Raw genomic sequence first — 19,628 nt, forward strand, 5'->3', positions numbered from 1 at the left:
AATGTTAAATGCTGTTGGAATTCAAAAACTTTAGAGTTGTAAGGAATTAAAGTAAAAATAAAATTCTCTTGTCCTTCTGAGTTCGGCTTGCTTGAAATTAAAGTTCATAATTAATGTTCCTGAACTTTTTCTGTTGCTCGGTTTCGGCTTGATGCCTGGATAGAGTTGAAGTTTCTTCAGTAGCTGAAGCCTGACCTGCCTCTCGCTGGGGAGAGTGTCGTTCTTTCAGGGCATCAGGAGTTACATTAGTTCAACCTCAACGTTCTCTTGTGCCTCTTTTTTTTTTTTAAAGATTCCAGCTATCTATGTGGTACACAAGATTATCACAGACGGCATAAGCCCTACACTGACATAATTTTAAAAAATAAGTAAATCCAATTTCTAACCCTTGGAGCAATTACCTTAGGAATAACTATGTTCCCAGAACCTGATACTTGATTTTCCAAAGGTCACAGCAGAAACAGTAGTATGAAGTGCAAGTAGATAGAGTCTGTCTTTCCAGTATTCCAGTCGTTTAATGCCAGAAGTCCAGAGCTCAGACTCAGAAATCTTTATCACATGCCTCCATCTGAAAAGAAAACACCAGGAGCAGCATTCCCTCTTTGACACCTCGCCTTCCTTTTGGAGAGAAATCAGTTGTAAATATCCTAGATTAACATGTATATGTGGCTTTTAATTCTCTTTCAGTAGGCAAGAGGAATGGAGAACTGCAAAGGGAGAAGAAGAAATAAAGACTTACAGATCAGAAGAGAAAAGAAAACACTTTGCTATTCCAAAAGAGAATAAAATACCCACTGTCTCAAAGGTAAATAATAATTACTTTGATATTTAATAATTGTTTCATAAGTGTAATGACCATTTTAAGGCCCTTTTGTAATTAAAAATGTTAACATCTTAAGCAGGACATTTAATTAATGAAATAAAATTAATATAGTTAATTCTTGATTATCTCTTTGGATTATTATTGTGTTTACCATTTAAAATTTTTAATTTTGCGTTTCCTGCCTTCTAGCGTACCTTTTCCCCAAATGCCTGTTGTTATGCACATTAAATCTAATAAGTGGTGTCATGAGCCTAAGCAAGATCTTTTTTTAGTTCTGCCATTGATTGCACACTTTAAAACAGTGTTTTGGGGTTTTTTTTATCCTATGCACTTTTTTTTACTGTTTTGCACTATTTGTTATTGTGGATAATAATCAACTATGCTGCTAGAAATAATAGTTTTTATTTTCTCCATTAAAAGAGGTAAATTGTCTCTGCTAGTTTGCCCTGTTGGTTTCTCTGTCATCCTACTCTGGAAAAACTTTTGGATCTGGTGAATTTCAATTAGTCATGCCCTAACCTGGAGAGATACATGCTTACCTCCTTGAGCGTCAAGGGATCAGTTATTCACTCTTCCATTTCTTTTTTTTTTTTAATCATCTTAGCTTGAAAGCTTCAGAGCCTTAGAATCTGAAATAGAGGAAAACTAGAATCTGAAATAGAGGAGAACTTCTTTTCAGTTACAAGTCCACTATCTAAGTAGTGATCCAAACAAAGAAAAGATAATTGGTCTCTTGACCCAGCCTTGTGCTCCTTCCTTTTTATTTGAGTTTCTTAAACCTTCTAAATTAATCTTCTTTTCTAGAGCTCTTTTTTCTGTTTTGTCACTCTTTAAAGGACTCAAGTAGTCCTTTGCTATTTTATGTTTTCCTTTACTAAGGATTTCATACCCTAGGGTCACAGTAGGACCCCACACAGAATTCTTGTTAGTATAATCTGAAATAATCTTTTGTTTTTGTTTTTTTTTTGGTTGTTGCTGGATTTTTTTCATGGTGGCTGAAAAGCATACCCTTTTTTGTGTCCTTTGCTTAGAATCCAAGATTGTGAGGACGCAAGCTCATGTAATGATGGTCTGAGTTTGTATTGCTTCCACTTTTATGAATGAAATATGGTAATATCTATTAAAATGAAAAGAACGTGCTTATCTTTTAATCCAGTAGTGGTACTTCAAAGACTGTTTTTTTAGAAAGAAAAGTACTGATATGAGTGTATATACATGTGTGTGTGTGCACGCTTGCCCGCGCAGATGTTTATAGTGTCCCTGGGAGAAAAAAATGGAATAACTTTTAGTGTTCATTGGTGGAATAGAGGTAGGATGTCATGACAGCTATATACACGTGGAATATTATACAGCTTTTTTAAAAAGTAAGAGCTTGCTCCACTGCATTGGAGAAATGTTCATGATGTATTTATTAAGTGAAAAAAGCAAGTTAAAATGGTAATGTTTATAATATGACCTCATTTTTGCTTTTCAGATTTTATGAGAATGGAGAAAGGTTTGAAAGCACACCTACTAGGCTACTAACATTGATAATCACAGATGTACAAATTATGAGATGCCATCTTTCATGTCAGAGTTACAATGTTTTTTCTTCTAATAATAGATGGTACTTACTGTGCAGGTGGGAAATATAAATTAATACAACAAAACTGTTTAGAAAGCGGTTATAAAATTGATTTTTGGCACGAGGTTTGGTCCCAAAATTACAGAGGCTTAAATGAGGTGGAAATATATTTCTCTCTGATGTAAAAGCCTCAGTAGGTGGTTCAGGCCTGATATGATGCCCTCAGTGTTGAGAACTGAAGCTCTTTCATTTTTATGATCCTCTTGTGTGTTGAATTGGACCTCACACCTCAAAATATCAGCATCTGCACTTAAGGCTGCAGGATGGAGGATCAAGTCAGTGAGGAAGGTGCAGAGGGCACATAGGCTCTCCTGAGGAAGGTTCTTTGAGGTTGCTCTGCAGCATTGTGCCAGGTGTCCCATTGGCCAGAGTTTAGTCACATGAAACTCCGACAAAGAAAATGTTATTTTTTGTGTAAGAAGGGGAGAACAGATCTTGGTTGATAACCAGCTTTCCCTTCTACTGCATTATTTTTTAAGGCATTAAAAACATTTATGTCCTTTGACTTAGAATTTATCCTGAAGAAATAGAGTAGTTCCCCCTTATCCGCAGGGGATATGTTCCAAGACTACCAGTGGACTCCTGAAACCGCTGTTAGTACTGAACCCTGTATATACTACGTCTTCTCCTTATGATAAAGTTTAATTTATAAATTAGGCACAGTAAGAGATTAACAATAACTAATAATAAAATAGAACAATTATAACCATATGCTGTAATAAAAGTCACCACAAATCTTAACAACCTTCAGCATACAACCTTTTTTCTTCTTTATTAAGTTGAGAACTTGCACTTTTCACTTAAAAGAAGCACTTTATGGCTTGTCTTTAGCATATCTGAATTGCCAGCATCGCTGCTCTTGCGCTTTAGGGCCATTATTAAGTAAAAGAAAGCTTACTTGAACACCAACACTGTGATACCACGACAGTCATCTGATAACCAAGATGGCTGACTAAGTGGCTAAGGGCAGGTAGCATATGCAGCATGGATACGCTGAACCAAGAGATGATTCACACCCTGGCTGGACGGAGTGAGATTGTTATGCTACTCAGAGCTGCTCGAGATTTAACACTTATAAAGTGTTTATTTCTGGGATTTTCTATTTAATATTTTCGGGGCATAGTTGACTGTGGATAACTGAAACCGTGGAAAGTGAAACCATGGATAAGGAGGAACTACTGTATAAAATTGTGCGTAAAGCTTTACCAAATGGAACAAATTGCAATTTTTAATGAAATGGATTTGAGTAGGTAAATATATTTATGTTGAAGGAGCAAGGTACATTACATTCTTAACAACAGATTGCTCAGAATTTGTGAGATTATACTTAAACATTATTGCCTTTTATACATGTTTCCCAAAATTTTTAAAAATAGAAAACTCTTCATTAATCATTTTAGAGAGAATCTGTGTAGAGTAAATCTCTTCATTAATCATTTTAGAGAGAATCTGTGTAGAGTAAATCTGGTGTCCTTGTATGTGAAAATGTCTTTTATTTCACTTGGCTATTACAAGTGGCTGCCCTGACAAGAGAAGGGCTTAAGTACAGGGAAGAGTTCCCGTGACAACTCTGGTTTTGGGGAAGGAACTGAAGAGTGGAGGTCGATGGAGGAACAGGGAATGGTTGAACTCAGATTGCAACATTATAGGTCTTGAGGTGCATACCCTCCCTCCCTACACATCTAGAATCTTTTTTAGGAGTGCAAAGCAAGACCTAGATTTTTACTCTTCTTTTCTCTCCTTCCCCAATGCAGTATTACCACCCAACACACTTGTGAAGCCAGAGCATGATGGGGGAAGAAAAGCTACACTACACATGGACTTAACACGATATACACAGGAAAACTAATGGGATGAACAGAACAGATATTCAGAATAGCATATTCTTAGAGAGATAGGAGGGGATATTGGAAACATGATGTAACAACAAGCAGTTCTGGAGAGGATCCTTTTAGAGATATTGGGATGAAACATATTATTGAAATAACTCAATGAATGGGTTGAATAGAGGAATATATAATACCGGAAAATGAGTGAGTAAGCTGAAAAGACAAGTTGAAGAAGTCTCCCAGAATGCATCAACAAGAGATAAAATGATGGAGAGAATGAGGGGAATGTAAAAAACATACTTATGTGTATTTATGTAATATGTATATGTAGAGAGAGAGAGAGAGAGGGAGCACAGTTAGTAGTAGTAGCATAAGCATTATTTAATAACAGTCTTTGAAGAAGAGAAAATATGCGGAATGGGAAAGAGTTAAAAAAAATAATGCACCAGAATTTCCTAGAATTAGCCCCTGGCTAGTGTGTCAAACAGGACAAATAACGATAAAATAAAATATTTTACACCTCAACTAGGCACATTATACTGAGATTTGAAAACACCTAAAACAGAACATTCTGAAAGTTTGTGGAGAGAAAAAGAGAATCAACTTAAAAAGAATACGAACTTGACTTTTTATTTGAAATTAACAAAATGGATTCCCTGAGCCACCCTACGGCCAGAAGAAATACGAGGAAATGGTTAAAGAATCGGCATCCATGTTAAGAAAATTGGCAGCAACCCTGACACAGTAGCCAATTTCTGGTTAGAGTGGTGACAACACACTGGAGCCAAGTGCTAACTAACATGCCTTGGTTCAGGGGATGGAAAGTCAACTGTAAAGATGGCAGTGCCAGTAGAACCATGCTGCTTGAAGCTCTGAGTTGCATCCTGCCACCAACCCGATCAACTAACAAGACCTTGTGCCTGCTCCTCCAGGACATCCACAAAATTGGTGGTATTGGAATGGTCCCTGTGGGCCAAGTGGAGACTGGTGTTCTCACACCCAGCGTGGTGGTCACCTTTGCTCCAGTCACCATTACAACTGAAGTAAAGTCTTGAAATAAAACCTGAAGGTTAGAGTGAAGCTCTTCCTGGGAACAACATGGGCTTCAGTGTCACAAATGTGTCTGTCAAAGATGCTTGTCGTGGCAACATGGCTGGTGAGAGCAAAAATAACCCACCAGTGGCAGCAGCTGGCTTCACAGCTCAGGTGATTATGCTGAGCTGTCCAGGCCAGATCAGTGCTGGCTGTACACCTGTGCTGAATTGTCACACAGCTCACATGGGTTGCAAGTTTGCTGAGCCGAAGGAGACAATTGATCATCATTCTGGGAAGAAGCTAGAAGATGGCCCCAAATTCTTGAAATCTGGTGATGCTGCTATGATTGCTAGCAAGCTCATGTATGGTGAGAGCTTCTCTGACACTCCTCCTCTGGTTCGTTTTGCTGTTTGTGAGACAGCATGAGACAGACCGACAGTGGACAAGAAGGCTGCTAGAGCTGGCAAGGTCACCAGGTCTGCCCAGAAGGCTAAGTGATTATTATCCCTATGACCTGCCACCTCATCTTAATCAGTGGTGGAAGAACAATCTCAGAAGTGTTTGTCTCAGTTGGCCATTTAAGTTTAATAATAAAAGACTTTGTCATGACAACAATGCATTGTAAAACCCTGAAGGAAAGGAGAATGTTTTGTGGACAATTTGTTTTTTCTGTGTGTGGCAATTTTAAAGTTAATTGGTTTCTACGTCAGTACTTTTTAATGGAAACAACTTGACCAAAAATCCAGCACAGAATTTTGAGACCCATTAAGAAGAAGTTTTAATAGTAAGGAAAAAAAAAAGATAAGTTCAAAGGAATGAGGATGTTATAGGTTCAAGGTTGTTTTCTGTGAACACTTTAAAGATAGTGCTCCTTTTTCTTATGATATTTATTGTGTGATACATTGTATGTATAAGTCTGGAGTCAATCTAACTCTTTTTTTGAAGGTAATCTTTATTATTTTCCCTTTATTTTTTATATTCCCCAGTTTTGTTTTTTTCCAGGTGTAAATTCTTGTGTTTGTTGAGTTTGTTCATCTCTGTCATCATGTTGGACTTGATCAGTTTTTTTGATGATTGTTAGTTGTGTTCTCATTTGTTGCAGAGGACTTTTCCCACATTCATCTGCAGCAGAAGAGATAGCCAGGCACTTGCTATCCTCGCCTCATAGTGGCAAGGTAGTTTCGTGGTCACTGTTTTGGTTTCCAGTTTGCTTCTGCATATTATTATATACGCATCCTAGCCGTGGTCCTCTTGCTTACATCTGTTATATAGGTTTGGTGTGGGTACAGGAGAGGTCAGTGTTAGACTTAGTCTGTTATTATGAATGCTTAAATCTGTGTCACTTAGGAAGAAAAGTTTGTATAACTTATCAATCAGTAAGTGATTTTCAGCATATTGCAAATCTGTTATTTAACCTGATGTAATTTAAAAATATTTGAGCTGGTGCTGCAATCTAGTCCACTTATGTGATATCTTATATATGAATGAATTTTTTATAATTACAAAATATACAACTTTTAAAGTAAAAAGCATGCTCTGTAAGCATACTGTAAATAAATTTACTTTTTTCCAGAATCATGCTCATGAGCATTTCCTGGATCTTGGAGAATCCAAAAAGCAGCAGGCAAATCAACACAATTATCGTACAAGATCTGCATTGGAAGAGACTCCTAGACCTTTGGAAGAAATAGAAAATGGCACTAGTTCTTCAGATGTAAGATCTCAGCACATTCATAAATTTTTGTTTCCATTTTTATTTGTTTTTTTCATATGACTTTCATTCTTTACAGTAATTGATACATTTATAGATGTTGCTCAAACATGGTATTTCTAGGTCTTACAAAACTAGTGATAGCTTCCATTTACTGGAGACCTACTGTGTCTGTTCTAGGCATGGCACATGCATTCATAATATCAAATCCACAAAAAAAATGCATATGAATTAATTATTCCCATTTTATATGTGAGGGATCTGAGGTTCAAAGATGTTTAGATTACATATTTACCTAACTATCAAATGGTAGAGCAGGGGTTAAACACAAGTTCCTTTTACTCTGAAGCCAAGCTTTTTAAATGGTACCATGAAGCTCTAGTCTGTAATTATAATAACTAATCAGTATGCATTTGGCAATTTTGGTTAGTTTTTAATCTCTTTACCAGTTTATGGCTTTCTCAATGTAATTTTTTAAATATTCCTTATGTATAATTATTTCCATAAATATTGTTCTACTAAATTATATATTCTTTCAGCAAGGCAATCAGTTTGCAGTCACAATCAATCTTATTCAGCACTTAAAACCATCTCCCTTCTCTTCCCCCACTCTGCCTCTCACCCCTTCCCCCACAGGTCGAAGACTATGATCTTAGATATTGACTGCTATACATTTTTTTTTTAATCCATTTCGCCCTCCTCCCTCCCCTCTTTGCTATACATTTTTGAAGCCATGTTGTGCTTTGTAGTATTAGACATACATGGGAATTCTCCGAGTGTATTCTGTATGGACAGGGCAGTATTAACTCAAATTGAGAGTATTCTAATGACAATTTAAAAGTTAGTCTCCAGTGGCTTTGGGTCCTGGTATAGCCAGGTCAAGATGATATGTCCAATCTGGAAAAAGACCAAATTATGTAATTACTATTAATTACATGAACTTGATACATGACAATTTCACTATACACATAAAACAAAATATATGTGGGCTAATTATTTGCCTTATAAAATGTTTATTTTTGAAAGATTTATAGTATGATTCTTTTAATAAATTTCTATAAAATATTTTAAATATGATTCAGCTTATTAGAAACATATATTTCGAGGTATATCTGTTACGTAAGAAAAATTTACTAAATCCTTCATTTGGCTTCAGAACTAATTGTTTATGCTTTAACATCATTTTAGAGCAGTTGAATAAATTTCTAGAGGAGTACATTGAGAACAGAATATCACCTTTGGCACAATATATTAATTAATGGAAAGAATCCTGGTTTTTTGTTGTTGTTCAAATATTTCTTAGTTCCGTATAGTTAGTTACTCTTTATTTTGTATTTAGAGTGTAGGAGTATGTTTTTTTTCTTCTCCTTTAACAAAGTAATATACTAAGGGTGGGAATAATCAGATCATTTGTTTAGATTTTTTTCAGTTATATTGACGGAGATTAAATTTGTCTAAATAAAACCTACTATTGGATTTTGATCTTTTTATATTTGCTTAGTTTTCAAAACTCTGTGGAATAGTTATATAATACACATTCTTTATTAAGACATCAAAAAAAGGAAAACTTTTCTCTCAAAATATACTATTTAATCAGTAAAGGAACACATCCTGTTATACTCTTGAAAAATGATCTGAATCTGCTTGCCAAGTAATAACACTGAACTATTCTTGAGGAGAGTGGTCTAAGCTTTGGGGTAAAATGACCCGAGTTCAGATCAGGCTCAGTTAATTGCACTGCCTTGGGTAAATTTCTTAACTTTTTAAAGCTTTAGTTTCTTTTCTTTATTTGCTCTTTATCACCTGCAGTGTTTTGTCCAGATCAAATGGGAAGATATATATAAAGTGCTTAGAATAGTTTCTGATATACAGTAAAAGCTTAGTTAATGTGAGCTGGTATTTTTGTTGGAGCATAAAATTTATTTGAGCAAGGGAGAAGTTGTATAAGATTTTGTGACCAAAAAACCCCCAATTTTTATAAAGAAAATGGTTTCATAGGAATATGCTACTTTGACCAGTGAATATTTACTAAAGAGAAACAGTGTTTGGGTAGTTTTTAATTCTCTACTATTTGGATAAAGTAATACTAGAGTTGGAATATCCTTTTTTTGTTTGATAAAGCTGTTTTAATAATAATAATAAACAAAATATAAAAGTTCCTAACTTTAAGCTTCTCAAAGCATCTATAGAAATTTCAAGAAAGCTTAAATTTTAGAAAGGCCCAAGAATTAAAAATTAATTTCAAATATTAACTGTGGAATTTGGTATCATCCAATCTAGAATGTCTGGTATGAGGCTTGAAGAGAAAAACAACAACAAACAAAATGTGTTAATCATCCAAGAGATTGCTCTGAATCCAATATTAATAAGTATTATATCTTTGGATACATTTAATAATTATTAAATACCCTTAATTTTTTTGTATGAAAATTTATGACCTTTTACAACTAATTTAAATCAGATTTTAATTTAAATATCCTAATTTGGTTGGTACTACAGTCATACGCCACATAATGACATTTTGGTCAACAACGGACTGCATATACTAGGGTGTTCCTGTAAGATTAGTATCATGTAGCCTGGGTGCATAGTAGGCTGTACCATCTAGGTTTGTGTAAGTACACTCTGTGATGTGTGCACAACGCATTTCTCAGAACATATCACCATTGTTAAGTGATGCATGACTGAATTAGATATCACTGATATTTTCTATAATCACAGAAGATTGTTTTGTAAAATTACAGAATAAAATACGTATTCAATGTCTTTTAGGAAGGTGAAGTTGTTGCTGTTAGTGGTGGAACGTCGGAAGAGGAAGAGAGAGCATGGCACAGTGATGGCAGTTCTAGGTAATTTAATACATTTTTTATTTCTCCAAACAGCATAGAATCTTTAGAAAGTTGAAGATTCTTTTTTATCAGCTACATATTTAGAAGTCTCTTTGGGATTAATCCAAAGTTGGTTCTTCAGAGTTTTTTTTTGTAGTTGTCCAAAATTTAAGAGATTTGCTTTCTGACATGTTTTCTCTAGTAGAAAAAAAATTGGGAGTATTGCAACTAGGTCTACAAAATGATGCTTTTAACTTTCTTAGTTGATATTTTATCTTCCAAATGCTATTTTTTGTAATACTGAACCACAAACTAGTTTCATTACTGGTTTTTAGAAATATTTAAGCATTAAATTATGAAAGTAATGAGATCTTATAGACTTAACTATCTTATATAGTGGGATTTATTGAATACTACTACTAATATTTTCTTCCAGTAATGAAAATAAGCTTTCCTTTTTCCTGTTATCCCCACCCTATTTGACCATGTCAGTGAGGATTCTTTCCACTCCTTATGCTGGTGATTCACATTGTTACAGGGCTGGTGGCCTTGGCTGACCTTGCAAGGAGGAGTGTAGCCTTTGGGAATGGTAATTACATTTAGCCCTTTACACTTATTCTCAGCAGCAGTAGCTCTTAAAATTGCCAAAGAAACCAAGAGGTGGAGGCTATAAGAATTCCTTTTATCAGTGTTAGAATCAAGGGCTTTTGTATTCCCACAACAGTGACTCCCAGTAATGATATGCCACTGCCTCTGGTCATATCTGGTAGTTTTCTGTATTTGAAACAGGCTAGTGAAAGAAAAACTCATTCTCTTTTGACTCAGCAATGGAAATAGACTATCATAAACCATGAAACAACATAGAGGTTCTTGTATTGAAAGAGCAGTGATGGCTTCAGTAATTGAGGGCAATTGTTGTCAAGATCATGGGCTCTGGGGTTTGTAGTTAGGTCTGTGCTGGCAGCAGCAGATTTTCTGTAAGAGCTGAGTGCTCCGGAGAGTAGCAACTGTGTGTATTTGCCAGGTGCTGTCTACAGTGAATAAATGTGGCTGGGATTAGTGTGAATAAATGCTCATAAGTTGAGGACAGCCTGTTCTTCGATAGATGTTTGCCCTGCAGATGCATTTCCATGCATCCAGAATAGTATCTGAAAATATCTTTTATTTAAGTTCTTTAAAATTACTTTAAATTTTAAATGAAATTATACTGGAAAACAACTTAATTATTTGTTTCTTATCTGTGATGGTTATTCTTGGGGAGATGTAGGTAAAATAACGCTATACTATAAAGGACATTTGAGCCTGGGGGAAGAGGCGATAGTGGAATAAAACTCCAGAAAGATCTGTCCTTTCAGTGTTAGAGTTATCAGCAATATACTTAGGGGAGTGGGGTCGTACATCACTTAATCTAGGCAAACTAATTATTGATTTTAATGTAGTATAATTTAGATTTCTTTAAGGCATTTATATATATAAAACTGCATGAAATCAAGTAATATTTTCATGTACTGGAATTAAAACGGAAGATAAAATAACTGGATTCTTGATTTTGCATCAATGTTAGTTCAGTAAATCTTTTAGATCTGTTGAAGGTTAACTGAAAAAAAATGGCGAACATGATTGGTAGTGATACTTCAAATACTAAGACCTGTATTTTTCTGAATCACTGCATGCTTTGAAGCGTAAGATAGACCTGAGGGGTATGCAGATGCTAACTAAAATTTGCAAACACAATCTTCCTACTGGACAGGAACACTGGACCCTGCTAGTTCAATACCCAGCTACCATGAGGGCACCAGTGCTCTACCATGGGATTTCCCCCGTCAAGGGCTCCCAGCTCCCCTCAAAAAAGGAATCCCTCTGCTGCCTCCTCAGTGTTGATGCCTCCTGTGCTACCCAGGGCTAGCTATCTTTCTACTGTTGATAGAATTGAGGAAGGTGACCCTCTGCTCCTTATTTTTGTGTGCCCTACAATATTTTGAACATTTGCAGCTTTCAGAAATCAGTATTTTTGTTAAAATCATAGAAGGCCCTTAAGTTTATTGTTTGAATTAAAGCTATGACCTTATCTTAATTTTTTTGAGATATAAGTAAGTTAAGCCTACAGAATTTTAAGAAACTGTTTAGATGATGATGAATTGAAAGACAGATATGTTTAGTTCATTTAGTATGTACTGTTATGGCATTCTTCATTATGATCTTTCTTTACGTTTTTCAGAAAACAAAGTCTTGAAGTATATCTTGTGTGTATATTTTTTAAATATCTTTTTTGCTTCTAGTGACTACTCCAGTGATTATTCTGACTGGACAGCAGATGCAGGAATTAACCTACAGCCACCAAAGAAAATTCCTAAGCATAAAACCAAGAAAGCAGAAAGCAGTTCAGATGAAGAAGAAGAATCTGAAAAACAGAAGCAAAAACAGATTAAAAAAGAAAGGAAAAAAGTAAATGAAGAAAAAGATGGACCAATATCACCAAAGAAAAAGAAGCCCAAAGAAAGAAAACAAAAGGTTTATTTTTTTTAATGTAAATCTTCTATGAAAACAAAGCACACATTTTAAAAGTGCAGTTGATGAACATAAACGTTGTTGAGGTGTACCAGCAAGTAGTAATAGAAAAAACTCAGAAGTACACAGTAGTAAAATAAAGTATACCAAAATATATTTTGTTTACTCAAGTTTTAAATGTTTAGCATGTGAGAGTATTTACTTGTAGAATTATCGTATTCTAAATATTGAGCATTTACTCTTATTACATGAGCAGATTTTTCTTGATAGTACGGTGGGATTTATTCATTTATGTATGTAAAAAAAATAATGCCACAAAACATACAGTTTATTAGTCTTTTAATTGCCCTTGCCTTTTAACCCCCCTTATTAATTGTTATTGCTGAAAATAAATGGAAAGCACAGGGAGAACATCACCTGGAATAAGAACGACAAAACTTATCATAGTTGACCACAGGGTAAATATGAATCTAAAGGAAGACACTGCTGTTGTAACCAGGCCATAGTTAGACAGTCTTTAGGTCAGTATTGTTTTGATTACTACATCTTTAGTCTGTGGATAATTTGAGACAGATTAGAGAAAGTAAGAGATAAGTGTTACGGAAATAAGATCTATCAGCTCGTGTGGAGTTGGAATTCTTTAAGCTGTTTAACTTTTGCTCTAAAGTAAATGAAATATGAGGGATATGTTTCCTATTTCCCAAAAGACTGTAAATGGGAAGCATATTTGGTTAAACAAAGATTTTTTCCAAACTTCTGCCAATTTTAGTATTAAATATAAGTTGTCATTTGTAGAATTAAATACTAGGGAGACTATCGGGTCTTTATTCCCAGAGAACTTTGAAAAATTTTAAGACTACATCTGTCTTAAGGGTTTATTTTATTTACATCAGTTGAGCTCTTATTTGTTTCAGCCTTGTAATTATGAATTACTTTAATTTGGATTCCACAGACTTCTGTTCTTCTTTTCACCTCCTTCACTTTTGTCTGAGGAAGATTTACCCAAGAAAATACCACACATTTGTCCACAGTTTTTCTCTTCTTCTTTGTTAGTGATGATAGATGTAGGCTGACCTGTTATTTTATGTGGTAGACAGATTGGTTAAAGAAAACTGATTTACCCATATATCTGGCTAAGAAGGTAAACATTTTTTTTCAATCTCAAGAAGTTTTGATGAACTTTTGAGGTTTGCAGTGTTATATCACCGTGAGAACGTAGTTCTTCTGTCTTGAGAGTGCATTTTACTTCACTTGGTCCCCCTTGGTTTGATAATCATCCACAAACTAATTCATTGGGCACCTTTTTGCAATGCCACATTTGGATCCACTGTTACTGTTTGGCATATTTTAATTGCATTGTTTTGCTTGAAGTATTGTGACAGGATCTGTCTGCCACTAAATTTATGTGGGACAGATTTTAAATAGCATAAGGTTAGGATATTATAGGCTATTATTCTCTTTAATTTGGATTTTGTTCACATGGTTTGGTATTAGCCCACTAGTAGATCTAACAGTAAGTAGAATTGTTCTTTTTTTTTTGTGAGGAAGGTTGGCCCTGAGCTAACATCTGTTGCCAGTCTTCCTCTTTTTTGCTTGAGGAAGATGGTTCCTGAGCTAACATCTGTGCCAGTTTTCCTCTAACTTGTATATGGGATGTGGCCACAACATGCCTTGATGAGTGGTGTGTAGGTCCACGCCCAGGATCTGACCCCATGAACCCCGTGCCGCTGAAGCAGAGTGTGCGAACTTAACCACTATGCCACCGGGCCAGCTCCTAGAATTGTTCTTATTCTTGAGTCCTCTTGTTATCTCAAACCTGATAATATTTCCCTTCTTATGTGTGGAATTGTAGAGCTGGAAAGGGAGAGATAGATCCCTGAATATTTGATATTTATTGCATGTATGAAAAAATGAAAATATTTTCCATACTATTAATTCTGTTTGAACTGATTAAGCAAAAAACAGTAAGGCAGATATAGAAAATACTTATTAAAAAACAGAATTCTCCAGAGATGCAGTAAAGTCATCTCCGATGGTATCTGACATATATATTCCTTATGCTGTTTAGGAGCTCTGGAAAATGAATAAATTTTTATTAAGTACTTACAGTTTATAAAGCAATACAGTGGATGAAATAAGTGTAAGACATAGTTCTTATTCTAAAAACAATGTGTGACTAACAAGTTGCTTGAATCTCCCAAGATAAAAATAGAACTGTCACATGATCTAATATGTTTAATTGCCAGATTGATTTTAAAGATAACTCAAATCAGATGGGGACGTCTTATCTTAGAGTTTCAGATAAGGCTTCTGGAAGAAATAAGACTTCAGGTGGGCCTAGAAGAATTTCCAGGGATAGAAAGAAAAGAAATCAATTACCTATATCTTCAAAATTAAAAAAAAAAATCAAATCATGAGGCTAGAAATTTTGAGGAATATTCAATGCATTTTATTCCGTAAGTGATTTTAAGTACTAAGTGATAGAAATGTACTTTAATTAAAAATTCTAGGTTCCCCAAGAATTATTGGGAAATAAGATTTATCCTCATAATGATTCTTGGCTATGACATAATCTACAGTTATAAATGTGATTATTCCTATTTAACATCCAACTTACCTGACTTCATGTAAGAGTTGTTAGCCAGCACAGTTGACACACATTTTCCTTATGGGGAGAAATACTTGCCTAGTGCAAGTAATAGTCCATATCGAGACTGGAATTAACAAATTTCAGACTTTTTATACCTTTTTTTCTTTTTATTAAGTCAAAGAAAACCTTTTTCAAACACTTTAACTTAAAACTTCAATGTGTAAAACTGATAAAATCTGTGACTCTCTATGCTGTACTCAGTGCATAGTAACAGTGGCTGCTCAGTAACTGTGGACAAAATAACTTTGCAGATATCATCTGACTTAACATCTCACATCTAACACACTACAAAACTCACTTTCTAAGCTTTCTCCTCTAACCTGCTGCAGTCCAGCCCTCCTCATCTCAGCAGTGACAACTCCTAATTTTAGTTGTTTACACCAAAACCCTTATGTTATCCTTAATTATTCTTTTTCTCTCATATTCCACATCCAGTCCGTCAGAGAGTTATCGTGGCTCTCTCTTCTAAATATATTCAGCGCTTGACTGTTTTGCCACCTCTGCTATCATGCTAGTGTGAACCACCATGAACTCTGACTTGTATTACTGCAGTAGCCTTCCATCCGTCTTCCTGCTTCTACCCTTTTCCCTCTAGGGTCCATTCTCTAAAGCAGTGATTGACAAACTTTATCTGTAGAGGACCAGCTACTCTGTGGTTGTAGCCTGAAAGCAGCCATAGACAATACATAAATGAGTGGGTATGGCTGTGGTCTAATAAAATTTGATTTATAAAAGCAGACAGTGGGCTGGACTTGGACTGTAGGCCATAATTTGCAAATCCCTGCTCTCATGCATCCAGAGTGATCCTTTAAAAGTCAGCTGCTTTCACTCTTCGGACTGAAATTTCCCATTGGACTCATCTCACATATAGTAAATACCCACCCTCCTCTATTCTCCAAAGAGAGAGTGCTCCTGATCTGTTTGAGAAACAGGAAGGTGTGGTTAATAGGAGGAAGAGGAAAATGAATATTGAATAGTAGCTATCCCAGTAACTGCTGCAAATAGTGTAGTCTGATGCTGCATTATGACATTGCTTCTTTTAGTGAAGCTGACTCACAGTGATAGCTACCTTCTTTTTTTAAAAACACAAGAGAATAAAATTTATAAGTCTTAGTGTACAAATACTGAACCAAAACATTTTTAATCAATTGCATGAAGTTTCTCTACTTATAAATAATATTAGGTTTCAAAGGCTCTTAGAAAGTCCGTTTTTCCTAACTCGAAGGTAACAACATCCAGACCATGACAGGCGGTTGTGGGTGAGCAGCAAAGTTAAAAAACTTTCTCAGAGGCCTATTTTTATGTTTATCCACAAAAGTTAAAAAGTAAGAGACCTGGCTTGACAACATTTTGTTTGAAAAAAAAATTTTTTGTTAGAAGCTGAAAGCCAAGAGTGGGAAATAGCTACTTTAAAAAGGGCAGAGGAATATCCGTGGGCCATGTAGAAGTATAGTGCCCAGCCCATGGAAACAATTAGCCTTCCGTATCTTGCACTACTCAGCCCGTATGAGAATGTCTTATTTAGTTCAAACTCGAATATGCCTTGGTTTGTTACATGGAATGTTTATAAAACTGATAGAATTTTGAGAGGAAGGGGGACTACACAGACCTTTATACTTTGGGGTTTATGGGAATATCTTGTTACCTAGTTTTGTTGTGAATGTTGCCTGTAGGGTTTTGGTTTATCTAGTTATTTTTTAATGCAGTGATTTGGAGAGATATTTGAATAACTATACTGCCACTCACTGCTGCCATCTTCCCAGAATAAGATTTTTTTTTTTTTTTGTGAGGAAGATCAGCCCTGTGCTAACATCTACCAATCCTCCTCTCTTTGCTGAGGAAGACTGGCCCTGGGCTAACATCCATGCCCACCTTCCTCCACCTTATGTGGGACGCTGCCACAGCTTGGCTTGACAAGCCGTGCCTCGGTGCGTGCCTAGGACCTCAACCAACGAACCCCAGGCCACCACAGCAGAGCGCACGCACCCAACCCCTTGCACCACCAGGCCAGCCTCCAGAATAAGATTTTTAATACTTAAAGAATATACGTTTTTGTACAAAGATCCCCTTCCTCTTTTATTGATTTAACTACTCTTAGAGTAATTTTCAAGAGCAGATTGTTAGATGTCTTTATGATAATATTACTTTATAATGTTCTAAACTCTTAGAGATTGGCTGTAGGAGAACTAACGGAAAATGGTTTGACGTTAGAAGAATGGTTACCTTCAACGTGGATTACAGATACTATTCCCCGAAGATGTCCCTTTGTGCCACAGATGGGTGATGAGGTACTTTTAAATTTTCAAAAACACTTTTTCTTTCTTTCTTTCAAGTAACTTTAAGGATTTTTTATAGTTCTTGAAACAACTGTAGAAAATTTCAGCAGTTTCATGAAGTATCTCATTCTAGATGTTTGCAGCTGTGTATGGAAAAAGTATAATTAGGAAAGCTCTAATGATCTTTTTTGAGGCTATTGTAAATATTGCAATAGCAAATCTAAATATTGTAAGAGAATGAAAATTTTGTTGGCATTTTAAAAACTAGTATGTAATTTTTAATAGGATTTTATTGCCAGTTTTCTTTTTCTCTCTAAATTAACATATATTAATTTTTCTTAGCTTAAGGATTAAGTATATAGCTGTTAAAAGGAAAAACAAAATTCAGCATTTTATTTTCATTTAATTTTATTTCATAAACGTGTTTTGTTTAAATACCTACAATGTTCATAATTTATTTCTTAGATCTTTAAAAAAATCTGTTATCTTAGAATAAGAAATATTATTTCATTTATAAGAAAATGTGATCAGCCATCATTTTGGACTAAGTACTTATGAATTTGAAATGAAAAATGTAAGATCTTAGATCAAAATTTCCCACTCAGTGGTTCATGTCGTCATCTTTTATACATAAATATTAAGAGGCAGTGTTATTTGGTGTCCAGTAGGGTAGCAGTAATAAAATAGAAATTAAAATAGAGGCTTCTTTAACAAAGCACACTAATTAGCAGTAGAAAGTGGCAGGTGGCAGTTGACAGAAAAAAAAAAAGGAGAACAAAAACTTTTAATGCAAGAGTACCTCTAGAGAACAGTCTGAAATAATTCATTTAGAAGACCCTACTTGCCTAAGAAAACTTAAAAAGCACAAAACATTACCTCGTTTTTGTAATTTAGTATAATGATAGATCCTAACAGTTCCTGCAGCATCAAGAAAAGATGCTTGGTTAAATTACACTTAATATATTATTAAAAGATGGCCCAAAAGTGTGTAATTCCTTGTTGAATAATTTCCTTTCAAAATGTTTGTCTTTGTAATTGTTAGTGCTTAAACAGGGACATGATTATTTAGCACAATTCCTTCATGTGAAGTTCCAGACAACTGGAGCAATAATATTAATGAATAGAATGCAAGTATGTAGAATCGTGGATATCCCAAAATGTTACTAAGAACCTAACAGTATTTTTAAAAATTTTAATACCATTTTTTAACAAGCTCTACAGCTTTTTTAGTAGTGAGAAGAACACTTGGTGTCAGACTGCTGTGTTCAAGTACCAGTTCTGCGAAATGGTAGTCAGGAATCACTTAAATTTGACTTTCATAAAATGAGTATAAATATATGCCTTGCTGTCTTTATAAGGTAAAATATATGTGAAAATACATTTTTCATTTTAAAGTTTTTTGCATATATACAAACCACTTGCTACAAAAGTAAGTGAACAGTAAATTAATCGTGACCCTAGTTACAACTTACTTTATTATGCAACATAAAGTAACTTATTTTGAATCTAAAAATAAAACGGTGAAACCAAAAAACCAAAAAATAATTGCTCATCTTAACCTCTTAGTATATAACCACAGTAATACTATTTAGAACACTTTGGTTATGATTAAGTGACATTAGGACAACTTGAGGAAAAGAAGGGGAAAAAATCAAAATATTAGAATTTTTTCTACTTCAAAGGACATTAAATTCTCTCTATGCAGTTTTAGCTGATAGCTTGCATCTTGGGTTAAAGGAAACACATTCAAGTTTTATATTGTGACTTTATTTACTTTTTAGGTTTATTATTTCCGACAAGGACATGAAGCATATGTTGAAATGGCCCGGAAAAATAAAATTTATAGCATCAATCCCAAGAAACAGCCATGGCATAAAATGGAACTACGGGTATGGTGTTTATTTGATAGCCCAAAAAGATGCAATTATGGATTATGGAGAAAATTGTACTGAGTGTTCGTGTTTTCACTATGAGAAACTATCATGAAGATAGTGGAACTATTATGAAGATATCCTTTTTTTAATTGAAGCAATTCTGGGGAGTAGAAGGTGTTTAATTTTCAAAGAAACACAAGATTGAATTTATATACTCTGATAGTTTATAAATTGGGTACAAAATGTAATTATAGTGAAAATTGGACAACATTAGTGTCTAAGGTAAACTTCATATTTGTAGATTTGGTAAATATTTCTAGATTTATCAGCAGTAGTTCAAAATTATTTAGAGGTCTTTGGAGCTGTGTTGAAAATTCTTATTTCAATAAAGTTTTCCTTTTTTTTTTCCCTTTTTTTTAATTGAGATATAACTTGTATACTATGCAGTGCACAGATCTTACGTACATATC

General features: G+C 34.8%; 1 protein-coding gene and 1 pseudogene across 3 annotated transcripts in view; both read left to right on the plus strand.

Annotated features, from left to right (window-relative positions):
• Positions 1-19,628, plus strand: part of PHIP (pleckstrin homology domain interacting protein) — a 132,104-nt gene that overhangs the window by 79,529 nt on the left and 32,947 nt on the right. For all 3 annotated transcript variants that reach the window (XM_058566741.1, XM_058566742.1, XM_058566744.1), the window contains 6 exons: positions 688-805; positions 6,885-7,025; positions 9,795-9,871; positions 12,130-12,361; positions 17,177-17,296; positions 19,066-19,173. In XM_058566741.1, coding sequence (XP_058422724.1) covers positions 688-805; positions 6,885-7,025; positions 9,795-9,871; positions 12,130-12,361; positions 17,177-17,296; positions 19,066-19,173 — 796 coding nt within the window. The remainder of the gene's footprint in view (positions 1-687; positions 806-6,884; positions 7,026-9,794; positions 9,872-12,129; positions 12,362-17,176; positions 17,297-19,065; positions 19,174-19,628) is intronic.
• On the plus strand, positions 3,432-6,838 carry LOC131420301 (elongation factor 1-alpha 1-like; annotated as a pseudogene).

This window comes from Diceros bicornis, chromosome 23, assembly GCF_020826845.1.
Source record: "Diceros bicornis minor isolate mBicDic1 chromosome 23, mDicBic1.mat.cur, whole genome shotgun sequence".
Classification (NCBI taxonomy): domain Eukaryota; kingdom Metazoa; phylum Chordata; class Mammalia; order Perissodactyla; family Rhinocerotidae; genus Diceros; species Diceros bicornis.